Genomic DNA, 16,356 nt, shown 5'->3' on the forward strand with positions numbered 1-16,356 from the left:
ATAGGAAACAGCTGAAATATAACAAATTGAGAATTGAATTATAATTACAGAATAATATGAATAGATTGAAATAATGTTTATCAGCTGTGATACAAGCAAAAACGTAATCTATAATCTGCGTTGTAACGCTCTCTCCCGAGCTCTCGACGGACTGAAATCATCCTTTGTCTTACACAAATGAGCTGTAGGGGGCAGCAACGTGCCTCTATGGCGTTGAGTCCGACGAATATCCTCACAGAAGAAGACGCGGCGTCAGGGTTCCAGTCGAGGCGCCATTTCACTCCTCATTCATTGGAGTCGAGGCCTGTTGACTTTCACCGGTAAGTTAAGTTTTAGCCTTTTTAGGTTCAACAGTGGTGACCCAAACACACATAGAGCAGACGTTTAATCGTCTCCCAGAATTACCCGTCACCGCAATATTTGGTATAATTGGTGAAATGTTATGCTAGCTAGCACATTAGCTTCCTTATAGCTACCATCATTAGCCAAACGTTTGAAGCTATACTTTACTCATTTAAGCATGTTAGGTGTTAACATAAAATAATTTTAACCATTGTTACTTTGATTATCTCTTAAATAAAATGGTCTAATTTGTTAAATAATGCATTTTTCTATCAGCGAATTGAACACCTACAGCTCATGTATGTTTGTTAGCATTAGCGGGCATTGTTAGCTGGCCGTAGAGGTTCGTAATGTACGTCATATAGTGACTATCACAACGAGTTGTGTTGTTTTGATGCGTTAATTGTAATTGGTGTGTGTGTTGGGGGTGGGGGGCGGTGACAGTTAGGTTTGCTGTCACCCCCTACACCAGCATACGTCCGGTTAAATTGAGCAGGTATAATAGTCAAAGATCACGTTCGAATTGTGCGTTTTCTTTGGAAAATAACGTGTCTATTCTAATTTGATTAATGTTAGGAGCAACAGTAACATATGTTAAGACTTCTTCCAGTGGGTTTGATGCTCACCACCAAGCTTTCTTTGAAGTCACATTTGTGATTATGAATTGACATGATTTCTTTACACTCCTAGGTTTCACAGAGAGTGGCAGCCATGGTGAAAATCTTCATTGGCAATCTTGCCTGCGACACCAGTGCAGACGAGCTGCGACGCCTCTTTGAGAAGTATGGCAAAGTCACGGAATGTGACAGACTCAAAAACTTTGGCTTTGTGCACATGAGTAGCTTGTCCGAGGCTGAGACAGCCATTCGGAACCTCAACCAGCATCAGCTAAATGGCTGGCGCATGAATGTGGAGCTGAGCAAAGGCAAGCCAAAGTCCAGCACCAAGCTGCATGTAGGCAACCTAGGAGAAGGGGTTACCACCGACGTTTTGCGGGCCAAGTTTGAAGAGTTTGGCACTGTAGTGGAATGTGATGTAGTGAAGGACTATGCCTTTGTTCACATGGAACGAATGGAAGATGCCATGGATGCCATCAATAAGATGGACAACACAGCCTTCAAAGGTGAACTCTTGGGTGGGGGATAGTTAGTTAGCCATTTGGATTGTGTGCTCTTGCTCTAGACCTCTCGTGACCAACACAAGCCCTTAGCTGACATTTTCCGCCATTAAAAAACCAGCGACGCTAACCTTTGCCTAAAAACATCAGACGGACTTAATCATTTTCTGACTTAAAAACGGTAAAAGGCACCTGCTCCAGACGCTGCAACTTATTCCGTTTAATTTAGCGCATCTTTAAAGTCGGTGAGAGCTTTCGTGTGCAAAGTCTCGGGTCTCATGCGTGTCTTCTCTCTCCTTACAAGGCAAACTGATGAGTGTACAACTGTCCACCAGTCGGCTTCGCACTGCCCCGGGAATGGGAGATCATACCGGATGCTTTGTCTGCGGGAAACATGGTCACTGGTCAAAAGACTGTCCAGTCGATCGCAACAATAGCCACAATGACGACATGAGAGGTCACAATGGCCGGGGCCCTCCACGCGGTCCCCCAGGTTACGGAATGGCCGGCGGGCCATCTGATTACATGCCTGGCTCTGCGTATAGCCGGGCAAGTTATGGCGCTGAGATGCCGCCCCCTCCCCGGAGGCCTGGTGGCTCTGAGGTGGGGGATCGGTACGGTGAGAGGTCATCAATTTACAACCGTGACCGTGCTTATGGTAGTGTTGACTACTATGAGAAATACAGAGCTCGCCCTTTCGGCTCAAGCTATTTCGAGGATCGCCGCATGTCCTATATTCCTCCCCCACCTCCTCCACCTCCTCCCCCCTCTTCCCTCTCAAAGTTCTCGGGTATGGATCCGTACAACCGCCGCCCCCCGCCACCTCCAGTGCCATCCGCTTCCGCCGCGGCTTACTATGCGAGAGAGCACAACCCAATCAGCCGAGTACCCATCTCCTCGGCCGGCTACACCTATGAGCGAAAACGGCTGTCGCCCGTGTCTGCGGCCAGGGGCCCGTACCCTGTGCCTCGGCCCAAGGAGCACTACGTGCCACGCTATGCGCCTTACTAAAGCTCCGAGGTAAGCTACATTTGAATGAAAAACTAATTAACGTCCTAAACAGCAGTACAACAATGTGATCTTTCTTTTTAAAGTTTGTAGGAACTACCAGACTTTTCCAGGGCAGTCGTTTTGTCAAGCTTCCTGACTCATCAGTCTGCGTCGTTTTGGGGAAATTCAGAATGGAAATTGTACCAACACCCGTGGTACCTCGAGTGCCGTTTTTTGTTGCAGATTGTCAGCACAGCTACATTCATACATATTCTTCAATAAGAATATTGTCAATGTTAATCTTTTATCTGTCAATTTCTGGCTTGGTTTGCAGCTCAATTTTATGTCTTTTTTTTTTATTTTTTTACATTTTTTTGTAATGTGTGACTCAGCATGAAATCAACATTTATACAAGCATCACTACGAAATGTTTCCAGATGAAAATTTACATTTTAATGGGTTAGAAAAAGCTCCTTGACTTGTTCTGTTTTGGTTGTATAAATGTGGCTGTAGATCCAAAATGGTTTCAATGTGATCTGTTCTTATAGTGTTTTATTTTTATTTTACAACAAGAAGTTGGAAGAACGTTTTATCTATTCTACCTTCAAGGATTTTATTTTTTTAAAGAGGCACACAATGGAATGGACTGTGCCTCACAATACAACTTAAAATCATCCCATGCCATTTATTTCTCCGAGTTACAGTGAGGACAATTAAGACATTCCAGCCTCGTTTATTGTGTGTTCACAAGAATAAAATTTTATATCCCTTTTTTGAAGTGACAGTTGTTGAAATAAAGTGTCATTGAGTGACAGCCAGATGTGTGATACATGTACCATGTTTACTTTTTTTTTCAATTCACAAATATAGATATGTTGTCTATGCAAGTACCGATAATTACAGGGAACTATTTCGAGGGTGTCAGGAGGAATATCAAGGGGCACTTGCGTTCCGAATGTTCCTGTTTTTTGGCATATACCCTATTTAAATATTTTATTTTTCATGCTAACTGTAACAGTTCCAGCATACATAGTAAGTGAACACATTTTGCAATAAAGCAATTTAGTGACTACTGTTTAATTTCATGGCCATATGTTTGCTCATTGACTATTTGTGTCTGTGATAAGAGTGATAATAGCACCTACATTGTATGTACGTGCGATGTATAAATGTACGTAACGTACATTGAGACCAAAGTGCATGCTATTGCAATCCGCGGAAGGCGGAGGGTTACCTGACCACGCATGAAGTAGTCCGAGCGTTAGCACCCGTCGCCATTTTCACTCAGACTGTCGTGAGGACGTGCTGAAGCTTAAAAAGGTAGGCATCGTATTAAAATCAAATAAAACCTAAATATCACTTCTGAAATGGGTAGTTTTCTCAAGCTTCGAGTGTAATATGGAACGATTACGACGAAGTTATTTTAAGGCGGTGAGCTAGCATGCTAGTAGCTATTGTGTTGAGAAATGAGGACAATCCCAACCGCCTTTCTATTTTCTTCCTGACCTAACTAGTTGGTACAGAGTTGGTTGATAGCGATTTAATTTAAAGAATATGTGTTAGCGATTTAATTTAAAGAATATGTGTTGTTTTGGCGTTCTAGCTCGAGGGTTGTGCACAAAAGACCTGTACATAGCGTGGATAATCCACAGTATTTGACGGTGTCCGAATGATTGAGTCGCCATTTTCGACTCAAGTGGAGTAGTCATATTGAGCGATCTTTGCTTACTTCAAATGTATTTTAAAATGTTTTAATCGACGAATGTCGGGGTGAAACGATACGCCAAATCGCGATTAGGTATGTACCTTCTCGTTAAGCACGGTTTGGTACAGTTGGGGAACAAAATGCAAAACAAAAAAAACGATTAGCTTATGTGTAAGCATTTTAATGAAACATGAAAACTGATGGCAGGTAAATTGCCCAGTAAACAAAATTCTCAAAAACAAAATGGGAACTCAATGGGGGTCAGTGTATTGTATTATAGGCGGCGTAAGCTGTTACATAGGTGATAAAGCAATCTAGCTCCATGTCTAATGTGTGTCCTTATTAAATACATTTTAATTTTATAATGATAAGCCGTGTGCCGTTTAAAAGAGCAAGTAGGGGACCACACTTTGGACAAGCACAAGTGAACAGTTTATTTTTAATAAATGAAAGTTCTTGATTGGTAAAAGCGTCGTATATATAGTTTCAGCTATAGTGTAGGTGCCCATCTCCACTGAGCGATGCAGGCTTTCATTGAGGTATTTTACTGGGTTAAAATGTGTTAAAAAAACAGACTTTAATGATGAAAGAAGTTCTCCAGACCCAAGTGTCTCCTTAACAGTATCACTAACGAGGCTCAGCTTTTTTGTGCCGAATACCTTTCCTTTTTGTACCTTTTGTTGGCTCACTTCTTGGGCTTGTGAAGGCACATAGCAACACCAACTGTACACTCTTTTTCTCTCACTTTTAATGCGTACGGTTTTGGAAATGGGTACGCCGCTGTACCGAGTCGAATAATACAAATACATGTACCGTTAAACCCCTAGTGTTTGTTGACTTTTATCTTTTTCTCCTCTTAAGGTGTGAAGTATAATTTGCCACAATGGTGAAAATATTTGTGGGGAACTTGTCACAAGAGACCACAACAGATGAACTGCGGTCACTCTTCTCGCAGTATGGCAAGATTGCAGAATGCTCCATCCTCAAGAGTTTTGGGTTTGTTCACATGGACAGCAAGTCTGAAGCAGAAGAAGCCATCCGCAACCTTCACCAGTATCAGCTGAACGGACAGGCCATGAACGTGGAGCTGAGCCGTGGCAAATCCAGGGGGTCCACCAAACTCCATGTTGGCAACATCGCCTGCTCCAATCAGGAGCTTCGAGCTAAGTTTGAAGAGTATGGCGTGGTGGTGGAGTGTGACATCGTGAAAAACTATGCCTTTGTTCACATGGAGCGCATGGAGGATGCCATGGAGGCCATTAATCAGTTAGACAACACAGCGTTTAAAGGTGACCTCTCGGGCTGGGCTTATTGGGGAATGTCTTGTCTTCTTTAAGTGTTTGCTTGTTATTAATAGACAGGTAAGTCATGAATGTGCATCAGGTGAGTAAAAAGTTATCTCGTTAGGCTTAGGAGAACCTGGAAAGTTTTAAAGCTGTTATCCGTAATGTAATACAGTATGTCGATTGATCTTATTACTGTGGAACATGGCATACTGGAATGAATTGATGTGCTGCATTCACGATTTTACACGGTCTGCGCGGGCTTGCGAACACATTTGGAGGGATTATAATTTACTTTGGCTAATTTTACTAGCTACCATGTCGCCATCCGAGTACAATGAAACATCCTTTCTACGAACAAATTGAATTCACAGTATGGAAAGTTACGGATTTCAGCTTTAACAATGTGTTGTGGTGTCTTGTTTTTTAGCGAATCATTTGGGAGTAAATCTTTTTTTCAAAATGATTGCATACAAGTCCTTATTGAGTGTTTCTTTTCAAGGCAAACTGATGAGCGTGAAGCTTTCGACTAGCCGACTCCGTACTGCGCCGGGAATGGGAGACCGATCGGGTTGTTATCGTTGCGGGCAGGAAGGCCACTGGTCCAAAGAATGCCCTCTAGATCAGAACGGCTACCACAGAAACGGCTCAGAGCCAAACTCTGATGGATACGATTCCTCGAGATTTGACGGGCGTGCTCACAGCCGGGCTTATCAAGCGGGCTTCAGTGGTGCGGAAGCAGATTATGGTGGTGGCTACGCTCCTGTGCACGGCTCTTCCCGTGGTTCCGGTCACAGCAGCAATGCGGCGGGGTACCGAGCGGGTCCGGGCTACGAGAATACAGCGAGATACGGGCCGCATCCAGGTTACGGCATGTCCGGCAGCGGGGCGGCATACCAGACCGACGGCTCATACTATGGCGCGGTACCAGGCTACCCGGTGCGGCGATCGCCTTACGAGGAACGGGATCCGTACGGAGTTGTGGACTACTACGGGAAGTACAGGGCCAATATGTACGGTGGCGGTTATTACGAGGAACACCGCGCTGTGCCTACGCCTGCTCCACCAGCGACCTCTGCAGCTGGTATGAGGGAACGTGGGCCTACCATCGACCCATATCAGTGCCCACCGGTTCATCCTGCACCAGTCCCAGTTCCCTCGTACCACGCACGTGACCGGAGTCCTATTCGGAGAGTCTCCGGCGAGGCCGAAGGATACTCATATCAGGGTATGCACATGCCCTCGGGGGGCGCTCCTCCCAATAAGTACTATCTATAACGGTCCGCGGGATCCAGGTGCCGAGCGGCCATGACACACACACACACTGAATTTTGTCTCGCACAGCCACATGACAGCTGACTAGCCATTCGCTAGTGCCAGTAGTATTACTAGTCGGTTGTGTCTAAAGACAAAAATCAGTGCCACGTAACATTAACATTCAACATGATAGGAAGCAAGAAGGTGTGAATAAGTTCACATTCCAATAACAAAGTAGCGGCAACATTGAATCATTCACCATTTGGCTTCAGTCAGATCACTTAGTGCATGGTGCATGTTTTAAAGGTGAGTGTAACAGCGTCTGTTTGCTTTTTAGTATAGTTGTGGACAGTAGCTACCTGCGTATATTAGGCAAATGTAAATACTGTGTTTTAATTGACTTTAGGCTGAGATGTCATACCCATGAGGACCTATCTGTGTATTTGGGTTGTTTTTTGGGTTTTTGTTTTTTTTTTAGGGGAAAAAAATTATTTGACGGTCATGCGACTATTTAGAATTGTTGTAATCAACACCCGTCATTTTGTGTAAACTTTGATTTCATTATACAGACGTTGGCTGCCTGTATTGTCACTATTAAATAAACTGACTGAAATCTACCTCTGTATATGTGCGTCGTAGTCTTACACTGTTATATAGCCCAAAACCAGGCTTGCTTCACAAAAAAATTGTTTTGACAAGGACTGATTAATTATTAAAGGTAAATGTACTCTTGCTTACATTTAATGTGGAAATAATCACTCAAAGCTAGGTAGTAATTCATTGAAGTATAAATATGAAACTGCACACCGGAACACTAATGGTGCACAAATTACATTGTGACTTGTGTCATGTTTAAAGTACAATGTAGCTATTTTAACGCTTTGCTGTAACTTGGTGGCTAAAAGATAGCTTGGGGGCGCGGTTTATGTGGACCAATAGGAGTGCGCCATACTGCTGAGCGCCCTCCCTCGCTGACGGGATTATCTTTTGTGATTTTTTTCCGTAAGGCGCCATTTTGATTACTTGACTGAAGAGGATCTCGGAACTCAAGTACAGGGTAGTTGGCGTGCTTTACGTTAAAAAAAAGTATATAGGTAGCAGACTTGACTAACCATCTAAATAGAGTGAGTCAGTAGGGCGGCCAAAATGGCGACGGGAGCAAATGCGACTCCTTTAGGAAAGTTGCACCCCAGCATTGGCGCTAAGCGAGGCTTCGACGCAGGGCCTGGCGCGGGGAACGGTTTGATGCCCAGCCCGGGCGCGCCTGCATCCTTTTCGCCGATGCAAGGATTCCAGCCGGCAATGCCCCCCTCCGCCTATCCACAGACACACCAGTTCAACGCGGCTAGTGGTTTTTCGCCACAGCCGCCCCAGCCATCAGGTGGCCAAGGTAAGTTTAGCTTTGTGCTAATGCTAACGTATGTCTCTGGAAGCGGAGTGCTAACACGCAATAAATAAATAAATAAACGCCTTACATTAACCTCGACCAGACGGCCATATTTATATATATATACATATATTAATTGACTTGAATGTGTTGGTAGTTTCTGTAATCAAACTGGTATTAATGTGCACACATATAAGTTGACCCGAGTCGCACCACGAAGTGAAACGTGAAACCAAGTGCGCCATGTTGGTTGCTATTGTGATGAGCACCTGTTTGTGTTTTGCAATCATTTCATGTCTTTAGTTGACCCAATGCTTTGAGATGACTGCCGGACTGGATGCTCCTGATCGATAGATATTAATAGTTTAAAAGGGCCGAATAAACCGGCCTCATTGTATTGTCCCTTCTTTTGACAACAACGCCCCTGCTGGTTGGAGTGAATCAGTGCACTCCATTTTGCGTTTAATCAAAAGTCAATTTCACACCATTAACGATTGATTCATCGATTATGCCACATGCACAATTTATTAAGACACAGTTGTTTTATGCAACAACCACACATCTCCCGGTTTCCACTTGCAGATTTCAGTCAGAAGAAACAAAGGAAGAAGAGTCGTTGGAGCAGTGAGACGCCCGATCAGAAGACTGTCATACCAGGCATGCCCACCGTCATCCCCCCGGGTCTCACGCGGGACCAAGAGCGGGCCTATATAGGTAATTTATGTTTATTTATTATGTTTTTTGTCACATTTTCTTGCGATGTCTTGAATTCTAACACATTTTTATATAAAGACTTAAAATTTCCATTTGTATTTCATATCTACAGTATGTATAAGGATGATAATTGTCAACGTGTGCTTCATTTGTTCTTGCAAAAGCCACCTGAAGTCATAACATTTTAACAATATCGTGTTAAAGTGGCAACTGTTTCTAAAGTTGTATGATTTGCTTACCATTGGGCAGCGGCACCCATTAGAAGTTTTAGTTGTATCTGTTCATAAGCTACAGGTCATAGTTCACTGTCTTGCCTGACCCCCAACAAACACATCAGTACTGTTCCTGTGCATGGAAGCGTTGCTCATAATGTCCTAACGTTTGGCTTTGTGTATTTTGGTTCAAGTGTGAGCAATGCTGCTTCAATGGCAAATCAATCAAGTGTATGCAATTAATATGATAAAGCAAAATAGAAAAAATGAGTGTGGGTGCTGTGGGGAAATAATCTCAACAAAATCACTTGAGTTATAAGTGCCTTCCAGCAGCAGTGTAGCACCAACAAACAGGAGTCCTTTCCTCAATAACTGGCATTGTTATTGATGTTCAGTCATTGGTAATGGTTGGTCATAGCTGGTATGTAAGCATTCATCTGTGCCCGCTTTACGTTGTCACACTTTTCCCACGCTCTTTCTTTTGCCCATTTACTAATACAATACATGGGAAGCGCTTTAAAAAAAAAAGTATTCCTCTAAAGAACCTGTCATTTCAGTGACTGAATCTGCACATTTAATTGCAAGTCTCTTGATGTGCATGAGATGACTTAATTATTTTATCATTGACCTCATAGAAGGGATGCACCGATTGATGAGCCTGTGAGACGTCCCTGTCGATCATATAAACTGCATTGTTGACCACATTTAACCCCACTCGTATCACAAATGTTTTTTGTTTTTTAATGACATTTCTGGCGTAAATGAAAAAGACGGTCAAGCAAAATGCAATTGGTGCATTGCTTCTCACTGGAGTAAGTAATGTTAGTCAAGGCAAATAAATAAACAAGATCTATAATAATCATGAACACAGAACATTTGCTTCACAGAGACGGTTAGCATTGAAATGCTATTTTTGCCTTGTCGCCATTATGAAATTGTGACAATCTGAGTCCTCGCTAGTCTCTGTTAATTTAACGAGTGCAAATGAGACGCAGGTTTAATGTCTGCATCACAAATTGTGACGCAAACATGAACCTGTGACATCCAAAAGCACTAACTTTCTCTGTGAACACACACAGTTGATTTTAACCATAACTCTATCATTATGTGTTGTTTGCTTATATTTGGTAACACGAATGTGACAGTCGGCACAAGGTTTGCTTTTCTGGAGGTACCGGAGTCAAATGTTTTACATGTTTCATTTCTGAAGAGTTGACTGTTGATGCTAATGTTAAACAATTGCTAGAAGGTAGAGTGGAACCTACTTATATCGACAACCCGTGGCATTAATAACCTGGATTACCTGAGACATACAACGGAATTGCCGCAGCAGGTTAGTTAGATAAGAATATAAAATATTTTATTTCGGCACAAATCATCTTTTTATTGGCATCTATTAGAACAGCACTGTATTCCTTCCACCAATTGCACTCCACGATTCTGTCCCCACTGCCCCCATATATTGCTCGGTCTCCGAATCACAGCTCCGAATTATACACAGCATTGCTGCAATAGCATATGATAAATAATAATAATAATACATTTTATTTGTATAGCGCTTTTCAAAATACTCAAAGACACTTTACAGAAGAATGAAGTTGAATAAAGCAAGTAAACAGAATAGAAGACACACCAAAATTCAACATTCATTGGTTAATACACAGTGCGGGGCGGGGCACAGCAGTCAGGAGTTGATGGTAGAATAATCAAAATATGCAATGAAACAATGTCAACAAATGGTTGTAAGTTCAACAGTCATGTATCGCCATTATTTAGCCTATGGCTAAAGCCACAACGAAATGTGCAAGCAATGACGAGTGTCAGTGTTGATTATGTCAACATCTGCTTATGTTGACATCAGTCCGAGGGCGAGATAAGCGGGTTCCACTCAAAGAAGAGCTAATGTGTTGTCAGACTTACATTTGATCTTGCTTTGCTTTTCATTTAGCTCAACTACATGTGTGTCAATGATTTGAGACCGTGCTCCCAATGTGCAGGAGCGTTGTCTCATTTGTAATGGTTGTTGTGATAACCACATTTCTCTCCATCCTTGTTTTTCTTTCCTAACCTGAATTCTTCCAGTCCAACTGCAGATTGAAGACCTGACACGTAAACTGCGTACAGGAGACCTGGGAATCCCTGTTAACCCTGAGGACAGGTCGGAAAAAGATTAAATCCATGAACAGTAACACTTTCTCTACCTTATTGACTTTTTTTTTTTTGGAAGAAATATGCTCATTTTCAGTGCATATGTGTATACAAGTAGTGTGGTGGTTAGAATGAGTGTCAGTTGTGTTGTAGTCTTTAGTTAGCTGCTTGAATGTTAACTTGTTTGCTAGTCTTACTGCTAATCACTTGATTATTGCCCTTGATAAGTGACTGATTTTGACAATAGGATGCACTTATCTTTTTATCCAAGACAACAACAGTGTTTGCAAACACATTACATCTATTAGTTTTCCAAAAGTCCTTTGTTGGATAAAAATTAACATAAAAAAAATGACAAAATAGACTTGAATAGATTAGTACTAGAATACATGAATGCGTCAAGGTTTCTTGTTGATGTGCATTAGTGTTTTTTTTGTACAATAATGTGTGCCACCAAGTTCTCTTTCGTGAACATTCTTTAACCAGAATCGGATAAGGAAATATGTTCCCAAAGGAAGTGTGTAAAGTTTTTAAAAACTACTTTTAAAACTATATTGATAGATTTAGCATCCCTCTCACCTGTACATGCTATTAGAGTTTGTAAACATGAACAGACATTTTCACAGCAACCCAAAAGGTTGATTTGCAGCTGAAGCTTCCCTAATCTATTGGGACAGAATCAAGCGGAGGTGCTTCATGTTGTCACCGCTGGAAGTTTTTCAGGAGTTCCCCCCCCCATCCCCCCACATAAGCGTCACGGCACATGGTTGCTAATGTGGCTCTCTGAAGGGAGAGCGTAGGAAAAGGTGGATATCTAATCCTAATTCCTTTCCTCTAACCCAAATTACCCCACATCAACCTAACCCTCTTTCAAGCACAGAGCCTCCCTAACGCAGCAACGCAGGTTTTCAGCATCCAAGGGGGGGTATGGACCTCTTCCACCACGTCAACACCAAGCAGCTCTCAGAGTCAGCGCCTCTGCTTAGGATTGTTTTTTCTTCCAACTTTTCTCTCTTTTAGGCCAACAATCCTGTATGCAGGTGAAATTATGGCCATGCAGTTGCTTGTTTTGGAACACAATTAGCGAATACATTTTATTCAACTGTCTGTGACATGTCAGTGCCATCATCTTAAAGTTACTTCTTTTTTTTTTTATTCAAAAAAAAATGAGCACTGGCATGACTCACATAGTCTGGGAATACGCAATTCTGACTTCTCAATACAGTCTAATGGTTGCTTAGTCAGCTGTAGGGAGCTTTTGTGATTTTTGGAAACGTGCTACTGAAAAAGCATTGATGGTTTCTACGTTGTCTTGTGTCTACCTTTCAGGTCTCCCTCACCGGAGCCCATCTACAACAGCGAGGGCAAGAGGCTGAACACGCGTGAGTATCGCACGCGCAAGAAGATCGAGGAGGAGCGCCACTCCCTCATCACAGAAATGGTCGGTCTCAACCCCGACTTTAAACCACCAGCGGATTATAAGTATGTGTCCCAATGCACGTCTTATTTGTTGTTGGCGTTACGCTCAAATTAACAGAAACTCTCTTGTCGCTGTGCAGACCTCCGGCCACCAGAGTTAACGACAAAGTCATGATTCCTCAAGATGAATACCCTGAGATCAACTTTGTCGGCCTCCTTATTGGACCTCGGTGAGCTGAAGTTCATAGCTATACATTTCCCCGCCCCCGTGTTATTAGCAAAAATGAAAACTGTAAAAAATAACGTGTTTAACGGTGGTGACTGAATAGTTTAAGTCAGTGGGAAAATAATGTAATTAATTAATAATGTGTTAATTATGGCAAGCTACACCTCTCTGTTGTATCCCTGTTCCTCCACAAGATGCATTCACAGAAACTCTGAATATCACATCATCTTCTTTATTATGTGTTGTTTAAAAAATAGAAAGACAAAGAAAAATGAAAAATTAGAAATTCTTAACACTAACCCACTATTAAACTCGCTTATTGGTTCATACGACGTACGATGATCACCTCCACTATCCGAGCTGCCAGACGCTGTTCACATAGCGATGCATTGTGTCTGCATTTCAGATCCTCAAATATAAACCATTTAAATTTTATCAACCTGTGCAATTATGATGATGCCGTCCTGTCCTGTCCTTTGCTATTCATCCATAAAAGTAGTCCTCCTGTCTTTGCGGCTTTTGTCTCTGCCCAAAGTCAATGTAACTTTGGTTTGTTTTTGAGATTTGTTACCCAATCCAGGAGAAGTCAAGATAAGTGTTTCTTTCCATCCACTTTCTATGCAGCTTTGCTGGAGCCTATCCCAGCTGTCTTTGAGCAAGAGGTGGGGTACACCCTGGAGTAGTTGTAAGTGCTTTCCACTAAATGTTTTTATTTCTGTGCACACAGCGGTAACACCTTGAAGAATATCGAGAAGGAATGCTGCGCCAAGATCATGATCCGTGGTAAAGGCTCCGTGAAGGAAGGCAAGGTTGGCAGAAAGGATGGACAGATGCTTCCCGGCGAAGACGAGCCTCTGCACGCTCTGGTCACTGCAAACACGATGGAGAACGTCAAGAAAGCTGTGGAGCAGGTTGGTGTTATTTCATCCTGTTGCTTCAGGCGCCGTCCGACAGGCTTTCAGCGCTCATTTTTAATAAACGATACGCCTGCAGATTCGCAATATCCTGAAGCAAGGTATCGAGACACCCGAGGATCAGAATGACTTGCGAAAAATGCAGCTGAGAGAGCTGGCGAGACTCAATGGCACGCTGAGGGAAGACGACAACAGGTCAGCTAAAGTTGATCTTCGTAGACGACGTGTATTCACTTCAGTCATGGCTACCGCGGTAAAGCTTATTTCCTGTGTAGGATCTTACGCCCTTGGCAGAACACAGAACCCCGCAGCATCACCAACACCACTCTCTGTACCAAGTGTGGTGGAGCAGGACACATCTCCTCTGACTGCAAGTACACCAGGTGATGATCATTCCTGGATGGAGAACAGAGTCCATCTGGTCTTGTGGTCTCATTTCCGACATGTTTTTGTGTAGTACCTTTGCAGCACAAAGAGCTACCGGCGGTGAGCCCCCTCAGTCGGCACAGGACAAGGCTCGCATGGATAAGGAGTATTTGTCACTCATGGCCGAGCTGGGCGAGGCTCCGGTTCCGCCACCCGGAGGAGGACATGCCGGCGCACAGGGTGGAGCCCCCCGGCCTCCTGCACCCAATAGCTCACAGGCACCGCCGGTTGGTTTTTAGCAATAAGTGCTCATGTTTGTTTATGAAGCATGAAATTTGTTTTTTGTGTCCGCAACAGAACCGGCCCCCCTGGATGGGCGCTGGTCCCAATGACAGCAGGAGCTTCCATGGCATGCATGGAGGCCCTGGAGGACCTCACAGCTTTCCTCCCCCCATGTCCAACATGGGGGGCCCTCCGATGCACCCCAACCCCAACGGCATGCCTCCCCCATGGATGCAACCTCCACCTCCACCCATGGGCCAGGGCCCAGGACCTCATGGACACCCCATGAGTAAGTGCTCTCGACTGCCTTCCAACCATCCTCCTGTAACAATAACAAAATCTGTCTTTGGTGTCTTTTCTAGGCATGATGCCACCACCGATGGGCATGATGCCCCCTCCACCTCCTCCCCCCAGCAGTCAGCCACCACCTCCCCCCTCTGGACCTCTGCCTCCATGGCAACAGCAAGCTCCGCCTCCTCCTCCCACAAGCAGCATGGCAACAAGTACACCGCTGCCCTGGCAACAAAGTAAGACCACAAACTGTGAGACCCTTCTTAGGCTTTCATTCAAGGTTTTTGTCAACTTATGGCGGGTTGTCCCTAACTTCCTTTCTATAGATACCACGACCACCTCCAGCCCTGGCACCGGCACCCTGCCCCCATGGCAACAGCCGCAGCAGCCCACGGCCTCGGCCGCCCAGCCCCCTCCACCAATGGGTAGCCCCTCCATGGTGCCACCTCCCCCTGGGGTCCAGCCACCCCTGCCCCCAGGCGCTCCCCCTCCTCCACCTCCGCCCCCACCTGGTTCAACCAGCATGATGTATGCTCCGCCACCGCCCCCGCCTCCAATGGACCCTTCCAACTTTGTCACCATGATGGGGATGGGGGTACCGGGCATGCCGCCATTCGGCATGCCCCCAGCCCCTCCACCTCCTCCACCCCAAAATTAAGAGCCCAATCTGGAGAGAACCACACCCCTGCATCATATCCAATAGACTGTCTGTTTGCTCACAAATATAACCAGTGCTTTATTTTCTATTGTCATCTATATTGTCAAGATGTGTGTGAAACAAAGCTATTGATTCACTTTAACTTGTGGAAATTGAAGAATCACACCTCCTCTTTTTAAAGTATCAATACAAAGCTCTGTGTGTGTGTGTACATGTGCGCGGAAACACTTGCTCTCAGGCATGCATTTTGGTTGTGTGTTTTAGTCTACTGAATAACAAAAAGCTCAATTTGGCACCAGTAACTTTAATTTGTGATAAAACACATTTGCTCATTCTTACAACACAATCTTTGTTGATTTCCCCCCCCCCCCCCCCCCAGATTAAAGCCTTGCATGATCATTTCAAGAGCTTTCAGTTTACCAAGAGTAATATTTTTGTAATGACCAGATGTGAAGTGTTAGGTTTTGCAAACGGCCCCCCCTCCCCTCCCTGGTCCACATTTGCATGTTTTCTCATTTGTCATGTTGATTAACGGGAGAATCTTATTGACCCCTGGACTTTCATACCTTCTGTCACAGCGAGTACATATAAGCATCATTTGTGACTGTACACAAGGATGAATGTTAGTTTTATTCCCTTTTCTGGACCAGGTCTGTTGTTGCATTGCTAATTTTGAATGACTTAATTGCTTGGTTAGAAACAACCACCCTACTGAGGATAAGCGGTATAGAAGACAGATGGATGGAAATAAACTGATTCCTTAGACCTCGGACTGGAGCGTGTTCTCCTTTCAGGAATGTTTGCAGTCAACTAAGGTTTCAAACATATTATATAACCTGTTCTTGGGAATGCAACTATTCAGGAAGAAGCTAGGATAATAAACCTGGGCTAATGAGTTGTCGGTTTTAGGACTTTGTGAATTTGTTACAGTGAATATACTTGATATGCAAAACCAGTTCGGTTTTCTTGAGCCAACAGTCTGTGGAGGATTGGGTGGGGGGCGGGGGAGAGTCCTAACTACAAACCTCACTAAAACTAACTAAAT

General features: G+C 43.9%; 3 protein-coding genes across 3 annotated transcripts; all 3 read left to right on the plus strand.

The window, feature by feature from the left end:
• The first annotated feature begins 190 nt into the window (after positions 1-190).
• On the plus strand, positions 191-3,529 carry LOC131125958 (RNA-binding protein 4.1-like). Its single transcript, XM_058068044.2, has 4 exons — positions 191-320; positions 1,033-1,465; positions 1,764-2,479; positions 2,554-3,529. Exons 2-3 carry the CDS (start codon positions 1,054-1,056, stop codon positions 2,468-2,470), a joined length of 1,119 nt encoding a protein of 372 aa, XP_057924027.2. The 5' UTR covers positions 191-320; positions 1,033-1,053; the 3' UTR covers positions 2,471-2,479; positions 2,554-3,529.
• A 113-nt stretch (positions 3,530-3,642) lies between these two features.
• LOC144901690 (RNA-binding protein 4.1-like) lies at positions 3,643-7,319 on the plus strand. Its single transcript, XM_078796090.1, has 3 exons — positions 3,643-3,769; positions 5,016-5,443; positions 5,940-7,319. Exons 2-3 carry the CDS (start codon positions 5,038-5,040, stop codon positions 6,713-6,715), a joined length of 1,182 nt encoding a protein of 393 aa, XP_078652216.1. The 5' UTR covers positions 3,643-3,769; positions 5,016-5,037; the 3' UTR covers positions 6,716-7,319.
• A 356-nt stretch (positions 7,320-7,675) lies between these two features.
• On the plus strand, positions 7,676-15,463 carry sf1 (splicing factor 1). Its single transcript, XM_078796080.1, has 12 exons — positions 7,676-8,084; positions 8,664-8,795; positions 11,090-11,165; positions 12,485-12,637; positions 12,715-12,804; positions 13,528-13,711; positions 13,794-13,909; positions 13,990-14,097; positions 14,172-14,367; positions 14,438-14,651; positions 14,725-14,889; positions 14,980-15,463. Exons 1-12 carry the CDS (start codon positions 7,841-7,843, stop codon positions 15,309-15,311), a joined length of 2,010 nt encoding a protein of 669 aa, XP_078652206.1. The 5' UTR covers positions 7,676-7,840; the 3' UTR covers positions 15,312-15,463.
• Positions 15,464-16,356: the final 893 nt, after the last annotated feature.

The sequence above is a fragment of the Doryrhamphus excisus genome, linkage group LG2 (genome assembly GCF_037039965.1).
Source record: "Doryrhamphus excisus strain RoL-2023G ecotype Guam linkage group LG2, RoL_Dexc_Guam_v1.1, whole genome shotgun sequence".
NCBI lineage: Eukaryota > Metazoa > Chordata > Actinopteri > Syngnathiformes > Syngnathidae > Doryrhamphus > Doryrhamphus excisus.

Bases quoted from the DNA above. Each gene is read 5' to 3' on its own strand.
- LOC131125958 (XM_058068044.2), top strand. From the start codon at position 1,054: ATGGTGAAAATCTTCATTGGCAATCTTGCCTGCGACACCAGTGCAGAC. The intron at 1,466-1,763 runs GTGAACTCTTGG...TCTCCTTACAAG, and splicing joins GGACAACACAGCCTTCAAAG to GCAAACTGATGAGTGTACAA.
- LOC144901690 (XM_078796090.1), top strand. From the start codon at position 5,038: ATGGTGAAAATATTTGTGGGGAACTTGTCACAAGAGACCACAACAGAT. The intron at 5,444-5,939 runs GTGACCTCTCGG...TTTCTTTTCAAG, and splicing joins AGACAACACAGCGTTTAAAG to GCAAACTGATGAGCGTGAAG.
- sf1 (XM_078796080.1), top strand. From the start codon at position 7,841: ATGGCGACGGGAGCAAATGCGACTCCTTTAGGAAAGTTGCACCCCAGC. The intron at 8,796-11,089 runs GTAATTTATGTT...GAATTCTTCCAG, and splicing joins CCAAGAGCGGGCCTATATAG to TCCAACTGCAGATTGAAGAC. The intron at 14,368-14,437 runs GTTGGTTTTTAG...TGTCCGCAACAG, and splicing joins ATAGCTCACAGGCACCGCCG to AACCGGCCCCCCTGGATGGG.